Genomic DNA, 19,103 nt, shown 5'->3' with positions numbered 1-19,103 from the left:
GAATTTATTTTAGCAAATCAAAAAAGAATAATCTACATTTACATTTCAGCATAGACATACAACGAAAATCAAATCTCAAACAACAAATTTCCAAACACAAATCTCCAAATACAAATCTTGCAAAGCATTTCTCTAAAAACATTTCTCTAAAAACATTTCTCGAAATTCATCGAACCGGAACATTATGACGACATGAGCCGAAATCCACCTGGCATACAATAAGTCACCATACAATAAAGGTGAATCGTGCAAGCATATATACAATAGTTCCGCGCATGTCGTCAAAATGTTCCGGTTCGATGAATTTCGAGAAATGTTTTTAGAAATTTTTTTTTTAAAAAAAATTTGTATTTGGAAATTTGTACTTTGAGATTTGTTTTCGTTGTATTTCTCTGATGAAATGTAAATGTAGGCTATTTTTTTTATTTTCTAAAATAAATTTTATCTTTATTTTAAAATACAATTAAGTTAAATAAAATGTATTTTACAAATCTGATATGACAAATGTCCGATTTGTAAAACAAATATTGGTTTTAAGATACAAATGTTAATTTTAGTGTATAAATATCGAAATACGACAACAAATGAAGAAATAAGAATTAAGTATTATGAATTAAGAACTAAAAACTTAAAACACCGAATAGAGTGCTGTTTGGTTTTCCATAAATAAACCAGCACTTTATTTCCCATTATAGTTTGTAGTTAATTACCTTGTGGTCCAATATCCTATATATTTCGCATCAGTATATCAAGGAGTTTGTACATTACGTATAGTGGGTTTTCTAAAGCCCTCATATTGGGGATTACACCTTTTTTTCAATTAATTGCTTTAAGTAGCGGTTGTACTATGACGCGACTATAATATTAATTTTACCGCCAGTATTTTCCATCGAAACAATAATTCTCGTATGAAATGAATAACACTTCACTCAAAACAAAATATGTATTTTGCTCCATACAGGGACTCTCGTATTTACACACGAGTGAAATAAGGTGCCACGGGAATTTAAAGAGCACTAATTGTGTCGTTGACAGCCGATTTGTGGTGAAAATCACAGATTTTGGTCTTCATTACTTTAGAGAAGATAACGAAGTGGATGAAGATGAAAATTCATATGCCTTTTATAACAGTATGTATTAACTCTGAGTATTTTATTAAGCCCATGGGTATCTCTAGGAGAATAGCTGACCCTCTCAGGGAATATAAAACATACTTCCATATTCCCTTGTGTAATTTGTTTTACGAAAATATTCCGCTTTTTGACAACGAGGATTTCTTAAGAATGATTTAAAAGCCATTTCGCCACCTACATCCATAATAAATTTGAAAATGTGTTTTAACGTTAAGATAAAGAGAAGTAAAGTACAAGACCCCAGGGAAGTATAATAGAACGAGAATCATTAGCTTATATGAACTACTTCTGATCAAACAGACAGTATTTTTGTCTTGGGTATTCCAGTTCATTACAGAATATGTAAACATTTCCGTTGAGAGGGAACTTAGGTTGGTAGTAAATAGGACAATGATGGTGGATGGGAGCGGTGAGCTAACTCGTGTCCTATTACCATTAATCATAAAGTATATCATCCATGCAAGTTGTGTGTTTGGTAATATATGCTTTACTAGAAATAGGGTTGCTTATTTAACCTCGTTGGTTGCCTCTCATTTTTAAATATCACTGCTGTACCAAAATTACATTGTTTGTGTTGAGTGGACGTTTATGACGGGGGATTTGAGTCAAAAGTCAGTGCTATGTTGTTAGTGCTTTTACATCTACAATGTTGAATGTAATGTGTAAATTGAAGGACGTCAAATTTAACAAAATATTGTAATACTGACAAATACATCGTGTAAATTGACATCTACGTTTTGTCATTAAACATTTCACATTAGACATTTCAAAACTTCCACAACACGCCTAACTCCATCTACCCAGATCTTTAAACACTGAACTCTCACATCTTCTCATATGACACGCGCACTATGTATTGTACCGTTCAACATTTCACATTTACATCGTAACACAGAACTCACGACATGAATTTAGCCAGTATGCAAATTTTTTAATCACGTGACATCTCGCGTGAAGAAAACATAATTTTCAAGCAGGGAATTTCCACCGGCATGAGACCTGCAACCGGGTGTTGATTTCATGATTTTTTTCTACGTAAAGAACGAAAAGTAAAATACCTCGGCTTCCACATATAACACAAGAGATTGTTCGTAGAATTCATAGACTTTCCTACGAATAATTTTACTCCGAAGTCGCCAGGGTTTTGTGTGAACGTGTGCGACAGTCCATGAGCAATGTGGACATAAAAAGTTGCCACAACAACCATCCTGCCCTTCATGATAAGTATACATAATACAAAATATAATAGCTCAACAAATAAAAGGAGAAGAATGAACAATGGCCCATGGATGGGTATTATATAATTTATAAACAGGATAGCATTATAATGCAAAAGATGACAGCACCAAAAAGAGACAGTCATACAGCTTAGATCTCGCGTGATTAAAAATAGGTACCGTATGAACTAATTTGCATACTGGCTAATTCCATTACTTGTTCTGTGTTACGATACACAAGACATATGTCGAAGGGTACAATACATAGGGCGAGTGTCAAATGAGAAGATGTCAGAGTTCAGTGTTGAAAGTTCTGGGTAGATGGACTTCGGCTTGTTGTGAAATGTTTACTGACAAAAAGAAGATGTCATTTTACACGATGTATTTGTCAGTATTACAGGATTTTTTACTTTTGACTTGGTCCAATTTACACATTACATTCAACATTTGCAACATTCGACATGTAATAGCACTAACAACATAGCACTGACTTTTGACTCAAATCCCCCGCCATAGACGTTAGGCCACATGTATTTCTCTCGAGGAAGGGGATGCTATAGTAGTACTGCACCAGATGATCATGCATAGCATCCACTCATATCTCCATTGTTCTTATAAACGTATCTTGATATAATCCAGGAAAATTGTGGACTGCACCTGAATTATTGAGGATGTCTACAAAACTCCCCGGTGGGACACAGAAAGGGGACATGTACAGTTTTTCTATAATTTGTCAAGAGATTGTATATAGAAATGGTGTCTTTTATCTTCATAATCTAGATCTTAGTCCAAAAGGTAAGATTCATTTTAATTTTGTACCAGATAAATCGTTGAAATAATTGTCAAAGAATGTGGGAGTTGATAAGAAAAGATATAAGTGTATTGTTATTCCATTAAAGACTGAAATAAATGCCATGTAAACCATTCAAATAGGAAATTGTCCACAAATGAAACTCGGCAACATATGTACTGATTGAGAATAACCATGAAATGAAAAAGCACATGCATTTATTGTTCTTTTATTATTAACAGAAATATTTACTAAAGTACGGAATGGTCTAAGACCCTATTTTAGACCAACATTAGATGAGTATGATTGTCCCTGTGATGAGTTAGCTGCTGTAATAACCAGATGTTGGGCCGAGGATCCAGCAGAAAGACCAGATTGTCAAGCCTTAAAATCAATCATAAGAAAATTAAATAGGTCAGTTTGTGGCATGTTTAATTGTCGTGAAAACAAATCAATAAATTCGTTCATGAGCCCGGTGCAGCTATATGCATTTGTTTTTGTTTGTTTTTTAAATCAGAAAACGTTTGCCTTTTCCCCGTCGTGTGTATCTGTAATCAGAATTTAGATCTAGATCCATAGCAATCACACCATACATCCGCCATTTTCTTTGATTTAACAAAGCTAAGGCTCGTCGTGTGCCCATAGAAAAAGCTACTCCCTTTAGTCGCAAATTTAGATTTTACATTATATCCCAGCGTAATAAGAGGAAACTTTCTCTGCGAAAAAGGAAGTATGTCAGGTTTTACCATTTAACGAAAAGCTTATATAAGCTGCCTCCGCTTTGATCCGTAACATCATGATCTAATTATACTTATGTGTATTACAAGTTGAGACTAGATTGCGACAAGGGATAATATAGTTTATAATATAAAGAGGATTGTACAATATTTGATGTTTGAAGCTGAACTACTGTTGGGTTAATTTACCCGATTTGATAGTGTTAATAGGTTTCTTTAACAGTCCACTAAAAGTTTGTCTTAGAATTTGATTTCCGGTTTTCTTTATGCTTATTAATGTGTCAGGTGTGGTACTTATGAGCTACTCATAAGGCAGTTGTACCTTTATCTAAGGAAACGGAATCGATTAAATCTCTTAATCTCCATCCAATGCGGAGACGAGTCTGCGATATCATCCTAGATGGAAGCGGACGATAAACCCCAAATAAGAAGTAAAAGATCTCCTGCACTTTATATTACAGATAGTACAAATAGGAGATCGTAAATGATGTTTTATGCCATCCCCGCCCCATCTTCACTATAAACACACCTCAAAATTCTCTTCAGTTTGATTCACATTGTGTATATCACAAAGCCTCTGAAATATATCAACATATTATATTGCTATTCAGCTATATATATTTTTCCACGTATTTCCATAGGGACGGAGATAAGGGAAATATATTAGATAATTTATTATCAAGAATGGAACAATATGCTAATAACCTGGAAGCTCTTGTAGAAGAAAGAACATCAGATTATTTAGAAGAGAAGAAAAAAGCAGAAGATCTTCTTTATCTAATGTTACCAAAGTAGGTTCCATGAAGTTATATGTTTTGCCTTTTCTCTTCCTAATGTAATTATTGATACACACATGGCATTCGGCTTTTTATTTATATATATATGCTAACAAGACAGGATATGATAATAAAACCTCGGTCTGTGAAAAAAACCGACGTAATGTTATTAACCATGGCTAGAACACGACTGAATATCACAACAAAGGGTAAAAATAACTAGTGTGTCAGTTCAAAAGGATTCATCCGCGCCATATAACTTTTGTCCGGAAATAGATAACAACATAATACCACTAACGATATGGATATGTTCTTTGAACTCATGCATCAGAATGGGATTCTTGGAAAAGCCAGTAAGATTTCCAGCACCCCACAACCAACCGGAAAATATTAAACATAACAGTACCTATATGATATAATAAAAGACGATCATTTTAGTATCTTGTATAATCCAAACATGCCCTATGTCTATATTTACCGGCATATCCTCGAATGATTATTTAAAAATCAAGCACAAACGACTCGAATCAATGCCCATATACAAAGTCCAGCAAACTAGGATAATATGAACGACCTTAACTTTGGTTTATCGTAGAAATGCCTCATATATATTTATTGATTAAAACTTGCTAATGTGGTATTGAAGGCACTTAGAACCCTCTATTGTAGTCGTAAGCATATATCTAAACCATTTGTGATACGTTTTCAAAGCAAAATCAAGCAATCGCCTTATAGTTGGTTCAACCCGTCTAATACTCAGACGACTCTTAGTATTGTGTTCGGGTATAAACTATATAGAAATTCCTGTTTAAATCCATAAAATGGTCATATCAAGGGACCTTTTATTTCTCTATACATAACGCATTTCTCTCCTTTACAATGTCAGATTATAGTCCAATTATTTAGAGTTCCATTACTTTCCTTTTTCAGACCAGTTGCTGGGCAGTTAATACGGGGAGAATCCGTTGCGGCAGAAACCTTTGAACAAGTAACAATATATTTTAGTGATATCTGTGGTTTTACAGCTCTCTCAGCTGAAAGTACACCAATGCAGGTTTGTTAAAGATCTTTTTGTGGTAAAAGTCTAATACTTTAAGCCATAAACACAGACAATATTGAAAGACTAGAGGTTGGGTATTGACAAGTTTAACGCTTGAGACGGATCTGTCAATCTACGTCAACATTACATGTAATCTCACTAATCTGACTGACGCATGTATGTATTGGACTTAATTGTACTATTATTAAAGAATATTGCTGACATTTCCATTTTTATACGCCCACATGGAAATGTAGTCGTATATTGCCGTCGTATAATTGCTGTAGAGTGAACACTCTACAGCAGTGATTCTCAACCAGTGTGCCGCCGCACACAGGTGTGCCGTCAGATCTTCCTAAGTGTGCCGCGAAATTTTGAACGGCACTCTAAGAAAATGCGAAAATCCACGTGATCCAAATTGTGTATCCACTGGTGTCTACTGATAAGCTGGGTTTGTCTTTATTTAATTTTAGTCATTCTATGTGTCTATGACTAGTCTCTGTGTACGGTTGTATGCCGTCTAACTTACCATGTTTTTATTTTGCAAAATTCAAATATTTTTCATATATATATAGTCAGGTGTGCCGCTATTTTAAAATTGATATAAGTTGTTTACATTAGTGAGATGAAGAAGCCTATTTAATTTCAATATTTTTCTTTAATTTCGTCTGCAGTTACGGCCCTTGTTTCAGTTTGTTGCACCTTATGGACGCTCTAATGACAGAAGTTATCATCCAATCTGTATGGAATTTATATGCATAATTTAAATTAGAGAATCCCTTTTGATTTTCGGCAATTTCCGTTAATTGCATCTAGAGTTATGGCTCTCGTTTCACTTTGTTGAACGATCAAAGTTATCATCCGATCTGTATTAAATTGATATGGATTTATTTGAATTAGTAAAACGTAAAAGCCTGTTGAATTTCAACAATTTTTGTAAATTACTTCCAGAGTTAAGCCCTGGTTTCAGTTTGTAGAACCTTGTGAACCCTCAAACGATAAAAATTATAATTTAATCTGTATGAAATTTTCTTGTTAATGCTCTCATTAAAATTAGATATGCGAGGGAATATGTTTCGTTGTCTGGCAGCATATCCTTTTAAAATTCAAGGTGATGTTTTTGCTGGTTTCGGATGCCATATTTACCTTTCTCTTTTTCTTGTAAACACCCCAATGAGTTTGTAGATTTTAGTGATTTTGAAATTGTTATGGTTGTTTTGTTTATTGAAAGTTATGAAATAGCAAATGTAACCCAGTATCCTGTCTTTAGTAGTGGTCTTGTAAGAGATCTGACTCATCTTGCCATCAATAATGTTTATACAGCACATGTCTAGTTTACCATGATAGACAGTCTAGATAAACCTATCACGGATGTCGCTATAATAATGCACTATTATGTAAAGCCTATCAAAGGACCGTCTAGAAAGATAAAAGTTCTAAGATCTTGTTAAGCGCTTTACCTGTCAAATCCTTGATCAGTCTTCTAGCCGCCATTATCGTCAATAATTCCAATTATTCTCTTTGGAAGGATTTTCTTCCACTTAAAATAATGTCTAAAATAATGTATAATAATGTCGGACCATACTACATGTAGTTTCACAGCCTACATAAAGGTTATAGAAATTCCCTAAGAAATCTCAGATGCATAAATTTGATGTCAGTCATATTCAAAGCCAAAGATTCACCGAATTTCTGCAGTCTGTCTCGTTTAGCCAAATATATCGCGAAAATTATCCAAAACGATGAACCCATTAGATTGTAATAGTTAATCTATTAGTGATACTTTTTTCCACTTAATTCATATGTGATAGGAAATCTGGGTGTAGCTCACAGTTTGGTTCATTCTACCATCTTGGTTTGTGTGCCCTGTATTCATGAAGTTTTTGTTCTATGTGCTTTATTAGAAGCAACAATACGGAGCCATTTTAGATTTATTGTTTTGGGCCATGTCCCTAACCTGTAACCAGGGTGAGAGGGAGCTGGGTTTGATCCCGGTATTGATCGTGAAAGTTTCTCGGAATTTACCAGTCTGACTTCACCTTGGAGGGTGGGCCTCATCAGGAAGTGCGCTTAGTTGGCAGTACGTAAAGAAAATCTTGGCAGATGCAATTTGATAAGACTAGGCGGAAATGCCGCTGTGCGGGCTGAATGTCCGTCATCGCACAGTTCATGGCTTATATCAACTTTCATGGGCAGGTTTGTGCAGAAACGAACAATGTTAAACCACACAGAATTTTATTTCGTTTCGTTTATATTTTCAGGTTGTGAATCTGTTAAATGATCTGTATACAACATTCGATTCTATTATAGAAAATTTTGACGTCTATAAGGTAACACTCTCATTAAATGATGTTCGAAAATAATTTCTTGTGTCAACCAAATTTCGTTTGGAATAAATGAGGAAGTATGTAATATAAAGTATTAAAGTTATATTGATTACTGTTATCCTATACTTTGTATATTAGTCGATATCAATTTAATAATTTATTAAATGCATTCTAAAAATGTTCTATCATAGGTGGAAACTATTGGTGATGCTTATATGGTAGTATCTGGACTGCCGGTTAGAAATGGAAACCTTCATGCCAGAGAGATATGTCGGATGTCTTTAGCATTGTTAGATGCTGTTTTATCATTCCGTATTAAACACAGACCAGATTTACAACTAAAACTTAGAATAGGTTTACACACAGGTAGGTTATACATAATGTAATATATTACACACATCTAAATTACATAGAACTTAAATGGACACAAAAAAGGTAATTTCGGGACTAACATTAGGTTCAATTTTATTTCAATAATTCGCTTGCGCGTAGATGGCTTTTACATCGGTTATATGGAGCCGAATCATAGTCATGTTTCATCAATCTTTCTTAGACCCACATCCGATTTACAACTAGGTTTACATACATGAAATGAAATGAAATGTGGTTTAACGTCCTACTATTCTGCTCCGAACTGGGCTAATGAAGACCTAGGGTTTACATACAGGTAGGTTAAACATAATGTTTCATCAATCTTTCTTAGACACCCATCCGATTTACAACTAAAACGTAGACTAGGTTTACATACAGGTAACTTAATGGTTTCTCATTCTATATTAAACACAGACTAGATTTATATAAATTAAACTATGAGTTTAAAGGTTGTGTGGCTCTATTGTTTGGAACCTTAAAATAGACGACATAGGTCTAAAAGCACATGTTAATGTAACATGAATTTGTATAAAGTAATTTATATTAATTTTTTAAAATTTATTGTAATTTCTAATTAATTATGTTCAGTGAAATACGTGAATGATCAAAGTAGTGTTTAGGCCTGCTTAGTCAATTTTACACATTTGTTTTTATTATTTTTTGTCGTTTAGGAATCAGCCAATACTAATTACTTCCGCATTTTCCTGTAAGATATGTTTTTCTTTGTTCATTACAATGACACCCGAACCATATAATACACAACTCGTGTACTGATTATATAATGTTTACTGTGTCTTAAATATTGGATATTAGGATGCAAGATAGCATCATCAATATTGATTGAAACTGATCAATATCGAATTCTAATTTGTGTTTTTAATTTTGAATATAATGGAAAATATTGAGTTAGAGGTTTAGCTCCTGTATGTACTAAATACAGATTTAGGTAAAACATAATGTTAGAGTTACAAGACATGCAATAATTTACACAGGTTTATGTAGGTGTATGTGTAATATACTATTCAAAAAAAGTAGGGGATATTTGATTTTTAAGTGTTATTAAAGTCACCTAATGAAACTGACGAAGAAACAAATGACAAAATGAAATGAAGTTCACATTCATCGATTTATTCCAAATGATCGTTAGACTAAGTAAGGCACAGACTGACCATTATAAGGGTAAAATGATACCCGGGGTCAAACAGCAAAGTTACCACAGCATCACAACCAAGTCAGTAACGGGTAAATCCTCCTCTGTTTGCCAAACAAGCATTGATCCGACGTGGCATACTCCTAATGAGACGTCTAAGGTCATTTTGGTCCAGATTGTCCCATTCCTGTTGCAACGCAGCAGCAAGTTCTTGGACATTGGCAGGACGTTGTTGACGTTGACGTAACCTCTGTCCAAGCATGTCCCAGACATGCTCGATGGGGGAGAGGTCGGGACTCAGTGCTGGCCAAGGTAATTTTGTGATGTTCTGTTGTTGGAGGTAACCTGTAACGATCCTGGCCCTGTGACATCTTGCGTTGTCATCCTGGAAGATGAAACGGCGGCCATGACGTCGTGCGAACGGCACAACATGGACTGCCAAGATGTTGTCCCGGTAGTACTGGCCTGTAACACGCCCTGCAACAACATGTAAAGCCGTTCTTCCAGCAACAGTGATGCCTCCCCACACCATAACAGAACCACCCCCAAATCGATCATGTCTGATGACGTTAACGTCTTGGAAGCGCTCGTTTCGACGACGCCACACCCTCCTACGTCTGTCCAAAAAATCAACAGTGAACCTTGACTCATCTGAAAACATCACATTGCTCCAGCGTCGATTATCCCAGTGTTGACGATCCCTACACCAACGACGTCTTGCCTGAATGTGATGATCTCTCAAACAAGGGATCACGCGAGGACGTCGGGCGCGAAGGTGACCCCTATGCAGTCGATTCCGAATTGTCTGGCCACTCACTCTCACACCAGTGTCTGTTTGAAGACGAGCGCTGATCTGATTTGCTGTGATGACACGATTTCTCAAGGCCAAGGTACGGATAAATCGATCCTGGGCTTGAGTTGTCGCCCTTGGTCGACCTGAGCGTGGTCTGTCCTGTACAGATTGTGTATCACGGTATCTGGACCATTGCCTGCTTATGACAGACTGAGAAACATTCATCGTCCGCGCCACAACCGCCTGTGTTGTGCCAATCTGTAGCATGCCAAGGGCACGTAACCTTTCATTTTGGGTAAGCCGACGTATATCAAAATTTGTTTTCTGGTCACTTAAACAATTAAACTGATGTTTCCACCCTGGAATTCAATGCCACAATGACTGTAACATTCAAAGTCAGAGTCGTGCAAATCTTGGGTTGGACCCCCATGATGATCCCAAGCATCACCTGCATTCCATGCGGTAGCTATTGGTGCGTTTGGGCGTCACATGTAACTGGAAATGTTTCTTCTGTTAGGTTCTATAGTGACTTTTTTCGTAGTCATTTGCATATTTTAGTATTATGCCCCCAAAATCAAATATCCCCTACTTTTTTTGAATAGTATATTTGTTTACAGATGAAACGTAAAAGAAAAATTATATTCGTGAATGTTTAGATGGAAATGGTAAATGGCATACCAGAGAGTCACACATAAATAATTTAGTTTTGTCGCTTAAAACCATATATCAACCTCAGTATTATTCCTTTCCGTACAATTCCCCCAGCCAGTTTTTCCTAGTCCAACATCTAATAGTTACCACAGGACATGAACGATTAGAAAATTGTCATTTTACGTTTGACTTATTTTTGGTGATCTGTCGAAATGTATTCCCTTACAAAGATTATATTTGCATAAAATCATCGAACTATTGTGTCTAGATCGCTTCAACTCTTTGTGGGCCATCAAACAGCAATCTGTCTACTAAAAGATTTGACCATTATGGGATAATAAAGGTCGATCTTTCCATGGTTAACCTTTCGGGGATTGTCTATAGACTTTACTTAGGCAATAAAATAGAAAATCTATGAATAACTTAACAGTATTAAACAGCAATTAAATACGTTGTGGAACTCAAACTTACGTTGATTATTGTTTACATGCGTCATACGATTGTGTTTAAAATCTATAACCTAGATGAGTTAAAGACGGGTTACGCTTTGTGTGTCTTGGTCAGTTGGTCAAACGATCTTTCTTGATTTGACATGATTTAATTATGCACTTACTTCTGCATAACATGTTTGGCTGCGTTGAAGGGGGATAACTGTTTTAATATAATTTTATTTTATATTTTTCAGGATTTGTTGTAGCTGGTGTAGTAGGATTAAAAATGCCTCGTTATTGTTTATTTGGTGATACTGTTAATACAGCTTCTAGAATGGAATCAAACGGATTACGTGAGTGAAATATTTTTAGGAAATGAAATGAAATTAGGCTTTAAGTACTTATTTTTTCTGCTTCATCTTGGCTAATGCGGTGTAATAGGAGGGAAATATTGCCATGGCAGCGATGCTTCTGCCTACTCTTACTTCGAATTCCAACCGCCAACATGTATACGGCATCTCGGTTTAAGTCCCACCAGAACGACAAGACGCCGATACGTGCCAGGCTGCAAGATTTTGATTGGGGGAGGAGCCGACGCGTTTTAATTGACATTTAAGGCTTGTACATGCCCAAAACAGCATTATTTTGATTGTACCCATCTCGTATTTAAATTCATAATTAGTCAATAATTTAGAAGCAGTGTCAGTTTAGAATGTTTACTAATAAAAAGTAGTCTGCAGTTGAATAGTTCAGAGTGTTTAGAATCAAAGTCTGCTTATGGTAAACAGTAAGCCCCCCCCCCCCTCCACCACACACACACACACACCCCGTCCCAACAACCCACCTCCAACGGTCCCACTTAGCTATGGACTAGCGTTGGTGGTTAAATGTATGGAAGGATAACGTTGCCAATATTATTTCAATGTTCACAGTACAAACACTGCATATGTCAGCAGTTCCAAATACGTATTTTCGTTTTCCAATTTGCAATTTCCATTGCTCCACAATACCATTGTTCCAGTGTTAAAATACAGAATACACTTTTCAATAATAGAAATAGAGTATAATAGTTATTTTGCACATTACACTTCTCAATTCTCCATTTTTTTTAATAGACAAATGCATAATATAACTTAACATATTAGAACATATACCTTATATGAGATCTACGACGAAGCTCATTTGCATACGGAAAAAAGTCCGGGCTATGACGGAAACTAAAAATTTACGCAATCAATCTATAAGATCAATGTGCAGATATCAAACTGACATACAATAAGTCGCCATACAATAAGTCGGCTTACCATACAATAAGAGCGAATGACGCTAGCATGCAGTAAGGAGTTCGATGGATGACCATGACTTCTGTGAAATCATGCGCTCGGTATGGCTAATCCGAGCCTTCGATAATCCTTACATTTTTTTCTTTATACCCCCCCCCCCATCTTCACTTCAAGTTTAATCTTTATATCTTTTTTTCAAAGTAGGGAGCCATGGTGGCTAAGTGGGTAAGACGCTTGCTCGCTAGCCTGTAGTGTAGGTCGCGTGTTCGATCATTGCATTGGCCCAGAGAAGTATATTGGGATTTTCCTACGTGCTTTCACCTTGTCAGTCCTGGTTGTACGTGGCGAGGAGTAGGGTCGCCTGTCCAACCTTATGGGTTTTCTCCGGGTACTCCGGTTTCTTCCCACTGCTAAAGATCCCTACGCGCAAGCGAATTATTGAAATAAAATTGAACCATGTGTTAGTCCCGAAATGACCTAGTTTGTGTCGAGTGGTGCAGGAAAGAGGGCCTGACAAGGACAGCTGTCTAGTCGTTCGGATGTTACGAAAAACCGAGGTCCCGTGAATACTTTGTCGTGCACGTAAAAGATCCCTTGGCAGTTGGAATTCGGAGCAGAACAGTAGGACGTTAAACACCATTTCATTTCATTTTATTTTTTCAAAGTGTGTAAATATAAATGTGCCAGAGAATTATTTAAATATTTGAAAAAAAGAAATAAACGTGCCTTTTAGTGATACGTAACATGATATCTAGAATTCGTATTAAGACAGGTACATGAATGTTTACTTTACCCCCCCCCCCCCATGTCATTTAATAGCGTTTCATACCAGCCGACTTTGATCTTTTTTCTTTCCCCTTGTCAGTGATACAGGACGGAGGGCCTGACAAGTACAACTGTCTAATCAATCGGATGGGACGAAGAAACGAAGTCCCGTGTACACATTAGTGTGCACGTAAAAGATCCCTTGGCAGTTCGAATTCAATATAAGAGTACTGTAGCCGAGTCGGAGCAGAACAGTAGGACGTTAAACCCCATTTCATTTCATTTCTTTGATCGTTTTTCGATGGTCTGTAAATATGACAACTAACGTGGTTTGGTTTCGATTCCCTGGTTGTACATGACAAGGAGTATGGGTTTTCTCCGGGTCCCCCGGTTTCCACCCACGGCTAAAGACCCCTATGTACAAACGAATTATAGAAATAAAATTGAACAATATGTTAACCCCGAAATGACCTAGTTTGTGTCGAGTGGGCGTTAAAATCCCATTTTTCTTTTCTCTCTGTAAATATTATGAGTACCGCCCCCTTTTACTGACATTGTCGTTGTAGATTGATCGCGTAAATTATTTATTTTCCGTCCAAGTCCAAACTTTTTTTCGTATACAAATGAGCTTCGTCGTAGATCTCATATAAGATAAATGTTCTAATCTGCTACATGTAAGTTCAATTATACATTTGTCTTTTATGAAAAATGCAGAATGGAGAAGTGTAATGTGCAAATAACTATTGTATTGTATATAGTATTATTGAAAAATGTATTCTGTATTTTAACACCTGTGCCATTGGTATTGTGGAGCAATGGAAATTGCAAATTGTAAAACTAAAATACGTATTTTGAACTTCTGAGATCTGCATTTTGCACCGTGAACATTGAAATAATATTGGTAACGTTATCCTTCCATATGAATGAAGTAGTAGTATTTAGCTTTATAAAAAACAAACAAACAAACCAGAAAAAACAAACACTTATGCTACCTATTGAAGGGACGTGCTAACAATTTTTCAAGCACGAAGGGAATGAAAAATCGTATACAAGGGAAACAACTCCGGGTATTTTAAGGAACAACTTAATGATAATTCTACAAGCGAGAAAATACAATCAATATGTGTTCAATGTATTTTGTTTATACAATAATCTTAACATTTCAGCATTAAAGATTCACATGAGCACACAGACCAAGGACATATTGGATCAGTTTGGTAGTTTTGAAGTTGAACTTAGAGGTCAAGTTGATATGAAGGTACATGTAACCTAAAATTGTGTGTAAAAGTTGTCGTCATCTATGACAATTTGAATAAAACATTCGATAGGCTGTAAATCGGCGAACTAGTTATAAGTCGACCAGTTGCAGTACATCCCTGGGCGTGGATTTGGGGGGGGGGGGCGTCCCCCCTTAGAATCGGAAGGGGGGACGAATTGGTATCTGCCCCCCTCCCCCCGCATGATTTTGATCGTCGCCAGGACAAAATTTCAGGTTTATATCCACATGAATGTCCCGTTCTGAAGGCTATCTAACCACTGTCTTGGCAATATTTGAAAATGCTAGATGCAGCCATGAATAATTTTGACGTTTATTTCACCTCGACTGACTTGGCCCACTACGGTAAATTATTAACAGAAATGCTGGTGAGCTTGTTCCTACGTATCCGGAACTGAATCGGGACTTGCAACAACAATTGCCAGTTTTCGGTCAAATCTATTTCACTTGTGCACGAAGCTGTTCCTCAGTATGTCACCTGAAGTGAGGCAGATGTTCCCTTCTATCGAAGTTCTTCCCCGTCTCACACTGCTGAACCCTGCTATTTCCTGCTCAGCCCAGCGATCCTTCAGCACTCTGTGCACAACTCCATGGAGCAAAATCGGCTGAACCACCTGATTGCGTGTACGGTGCATAATGACCTCCTTTATGATCAGGGCCCAAATCCTGTCGCCAAGGTATTCATTAAGAACAGTTCTGGTCGTAGAATGAGCGTCTTTGGACGATTCACTTCAGTTCATGAACAAATAATAATTTTTACATATCGTCATCATATTACCCCTAGTTACAGCTTTCATCGAAATAACACTGGTAAGGTAAACTGTTCGTAATTATTATTTTGGCTAGCTTGGTAATGAAATACTCCATGTTCCAGGGTTCGCCCCCCCCCCCCCAAAAAAAACCCCAACAACATTATGACAAATCCACGCCCTTGCGTACAACGCATTTCTTCATTGGTTTATAGACAAACTATGTGCTCGTGTCTCGTACTCTTGAAACAAGTGACGGAACATGAATACCCTAAGGTAGTGCCAAATGCAAACTCTTTCGCAAGAATTTGAACAATTCGTTTAAAATCGTATCCTGAAAATATAATTTTTGAAAGGATGCAATATATTTGATAGCTGAATTTTCATGTCAATTATTATAAGGTTGTTATCAAAGCAAAATATGTTCAAATAATCATGATCCTTTTGTAAATAACGTACTTAACATAATACAGAGTGCTGATGTACAACCAAGGTACAAACGGTCAGTGATGACGTCATGCTCGGGGCCTTGCCCATATAGTACTATCATAGTTGTTGAAATACAAGCCAGTCAAGTCTAAATACGTGTACTAGAATATGGGATGATACAGTTAAAACAAATTCTTAACCCTCGCATATCCGTCTATTTTCTTTGAATTGTGACAGTCAAACATGTATGATGACGTTCACATATTATCAGAGACCGTGTAGGTCCTTGACTTTCTCACCAACCGAACATACACACATTTATTTTCCAAAAAGCATCGCACCTTATATCTAGCGAAATAATAAAAAAATACTTCCAATATTTATTTTCCTTTTTCCATTCCAGGGAAAGGGAACACAAACTACTTATTGGTTATTAGGAGAGAAGCAAATCAACGATAACACAACTTCGAATCTGGATATTTTATGACCTAAGTGAACAAAACCGCCCGTCGCACACTTTGCTAATCTATTTATAATTATGGGTGGAACCTAGCACGAACGTTCACATTTGTGTGGATTATCCGAAATCAGCGAACACCAGATAGCTTAAGACACAATCACGTATAGTTTGGACTATCCACGTCAATTTCTGACAATCGTTTTTATTGTGATTATTTCACGTTTATAATAAGTTAGATGTGAATTGTATAAAAACATTAACTTTTAGTCTGTGCCAAGGATACATCAGTTTTTTTAAATACATATCGCATCAATTGGATACAATCAAAACCTTGTACTATATAGGAATAATCATCTTTGATTAGGACAATTAGGCCTATTACGCGAGTGTGTCATCAATCGACATTTGGTAAATACATTCGTTAGGAGAACTAAATGGGCATTACAAGTCTGTTATTGTTTTAATAAAGTCAATGATAAATTGTTGCATCGATTGTGCTTGTTTGAGTCGGATAAAGATCATTAATAAAAGACAATGATAAAGATCATTAATAAAAGACAATGAAAATGGAAATGAAATGGGGGTTAACGTCCAATTTTTCTACAGCCGGACTAATAAAGACGGGCAATGTAATTGAAGATCACTTCAGTGATAATAACAAATTTATACCTCATATCATAAATATATAAGTAATGTTATGTTAGTAATGTCTACCGTAAATATCGTGTAATGTCTATATAAGAATAAAATACGTACATGTTGTTATTGATGGATAAACAATGGAAAATAATCCGTTAAATATTATTATCATCACTGCTATTGTTTATTGTTATTACTATCATTATTATTTTATGATTGTTTGATTGATTGATTGATAACTTAACCCTGTGAGATTTGGAATGATGTTTGCTCAAGCCAAATAAATAAAATAATTAAATGTACACGTATTAAATAAAGAGTTGGTATTATTTATTAATGCTGTGTTATTGTTTATCTAGATTAAAACCCTGTATCTACAAGAGCCAGAGAAGAGCACGCCAAACGAAAATATAAAACTTGTGTTTACTTGATGCAGGTGTTTATAATTACAAAAATTTTATTGAGATCCTTTTATAATTAATTCAGACATCTTCAGACATATTTTTATTCAGATTGCTATATGAAAAGTAAAATTTAAAGAAAGAGTTAACTATTTTACTAAAGATAATTAAATAAATGACCATAATAATTATAGTCCTACACACTTCCCTCCAATAGACACACACACGTTTGCACAACGTTGTTTGAATACATTTGAATAAATACCACCCAGTTATTATCATTCTGCACACAGAGAACTCTCTACTTTACTTCCAGAATAGATGGATTAAGACTAGTCATTATTTCCTCTTATTTCATGGTGGTGAATGTAGTGCGAGTTATAAATAGACAATTTTTCCCTTAATTTTTTTCTCCCCTCTTCCTACATTTTTGGGTTGACTTTTTGGTCTAGAATTGGAGAAAAGGGATCAAATTTGCAATTTCATGGCAGTTTTGGGTAATACTGATGATATTACAGCGGAGGGATAGGGGGTGTAAAGTGTCCTTTTGCAGAGCAATCATTGTGTCGGAAGTGAGATTTTCACCCCAGTCAACGGGATGTTGAGCAAAAAGCTACAGCCTGTTATGTTACAGCCATTTAACATTGAAGTCAATGGGCAGATCTCTGTCCTAAATGGCCGCCATATCCACACGGCATATTCTTTTTTCTTCTGCGATTCTACCCCTTTTCACATCTGTCATACACACAAAGACTAAATAACCCTTTTCAATAATATTAAAGTTAAGCAAAATAAATCCTTCTCAAAATTCTTAAAATATAGACAGTCGCCAATTTAGGTCAGGCAGCATAAGTTTAATAATGATCATGTTATAGCTCATGATTATTTAATATCAAATGTCTTGAAAAGCTGAATTAATATAATATGTCCCAAAGATTTCTTCTTTCAATAAAAAATAGTTAACGGTAAATAAATATTAATACCTAATGAGAAGAATAGAGATCTGAATCTGTGACATTCTAATCGACAGTACAGTTTCAATATCATTATTGGATACATTTTGATACAAATCAGATACTCAACCCTGCAATTTAACAAGATGTCGTAATATAAAGTCTATTTCTGGAGCAGAATTCGTAAATGGTATAATTTTTATCCACATTATATACCAATTCACCTTCTGGTGTCAATGAACTTATTTGACTTTACAAGGCTACCCTTTGCGACATTACAAATAAACATGGACCTATAGTGGAAAGGAAAAAAACCACAGAAAAGCAAACTCTGCCTGGTATTTTGATGTTGTAAAACTGGCAAAAAATAGAACGTCGTCAAGCGGAACGTTTTTGGCGTTCACCTGGCAATATTTGTAAATTTAGTTGCTACACCTCTTTTTTTGCAAATGAAATTCTAAACCAAGTCTTGGGGAAGGTTTTGTTCTTAGCTCACTCAAAACTGCAGTTGTAAAACCACTCCTAAAGAAGGCAGGCCCCAATCCCGATTGTTTTAGTAACTACAGACCTGTGTTTAATTTGTCCTTTCTCTCAAATATTCTAGAATAAATGATCACTCGAATTAATATAATTTATTAGATACTTTTCAGTCAGCATATAGAACAGCCCATAGCACAGAGAAAACTTTGAACCGTGCCGTCAACGACTTGCGTGGTAGGGTAGATAACGGAA

The 19,103-nt window shown here is 35.9% G+C and overlaps 1 protein-coding gene across 3 annotated transcripts in view; it reads left to right on the top strand.

The window, feature by feature from the left end:
* LOC126815371 (atrial natriuretic peptide receptor 1) overlaps positions 1 to 17,350 on the top strand; it is a 239,454-nt gene extending 222,104 nt beyond the window's left edge. For all 3 annotated transcript variants that reach the window (XM_050540962.2, XM_050540963.2, XM_050540964.2), the window contains exons 13-22: positions 962 to 1,130; positions 2,990 to 3,145; positions 3,383 to 3,554; positions 4,519 to 4,668; positions 5,584 to 5,707; positions 7,954 to 8,022; positions 8,211 to 8,385; positions 11,671 to 11,769; positions 14,631 to 14,722; positions 16,322 to 17,350. In XM_050540962.2, coding sequence (XP_050396919.1) covers positions 962 to 1,130; positions 2,990 to 3,145; positions 3,383 to 3,554; positions 4,519 to 4,668; positions 5,584 to 5,707; positions 7,954 to 8,022; positions 8,211 to 8,385; positions 11,671 to 11,769; positions 14,631 to 14,722; positions 16,322 to 16,405 — 1,290 coding nt within the window. In that variant the 3' untranslated portion in view covers positions 16,406 to 17,350. The remainder of the gene's footprint in view (positions 1 to 961; positions 1,131 to 2,989; positions 3,146 to 3,382; positions 3,555 to 4,518; positions 4,669 to 5,583; positions 5,708 to 7,953; positions 8,023 to 8,210; positions 8,386 to 11,670; positions 11,770 to 14,630; positions 14,723 to 16,321) is intronic.
* Positions 17,351 to 19,103: the final 1,753 nt, after the last annotated feature.

The sequence above is a fragment of the Patella vulgata genome, chromosome 3 (genome assembly GCF_932274485.2).
Source record: "Patella vulgata chromosome 3, xgPatVulg1.2, whole genome shotgun sequence".
NCBI classification, from domain to species: domain Eukaryota; kingdom Metazoa; phylum Mollusca; class Gastropoda; family Patellidae; genus Patella; species Patella vulgata.
The sequence above is the reverse complement of the archived record's forward strand: the minus strand, read 5'-3'. Positions and strand labels throughout refer to the sequence as shown.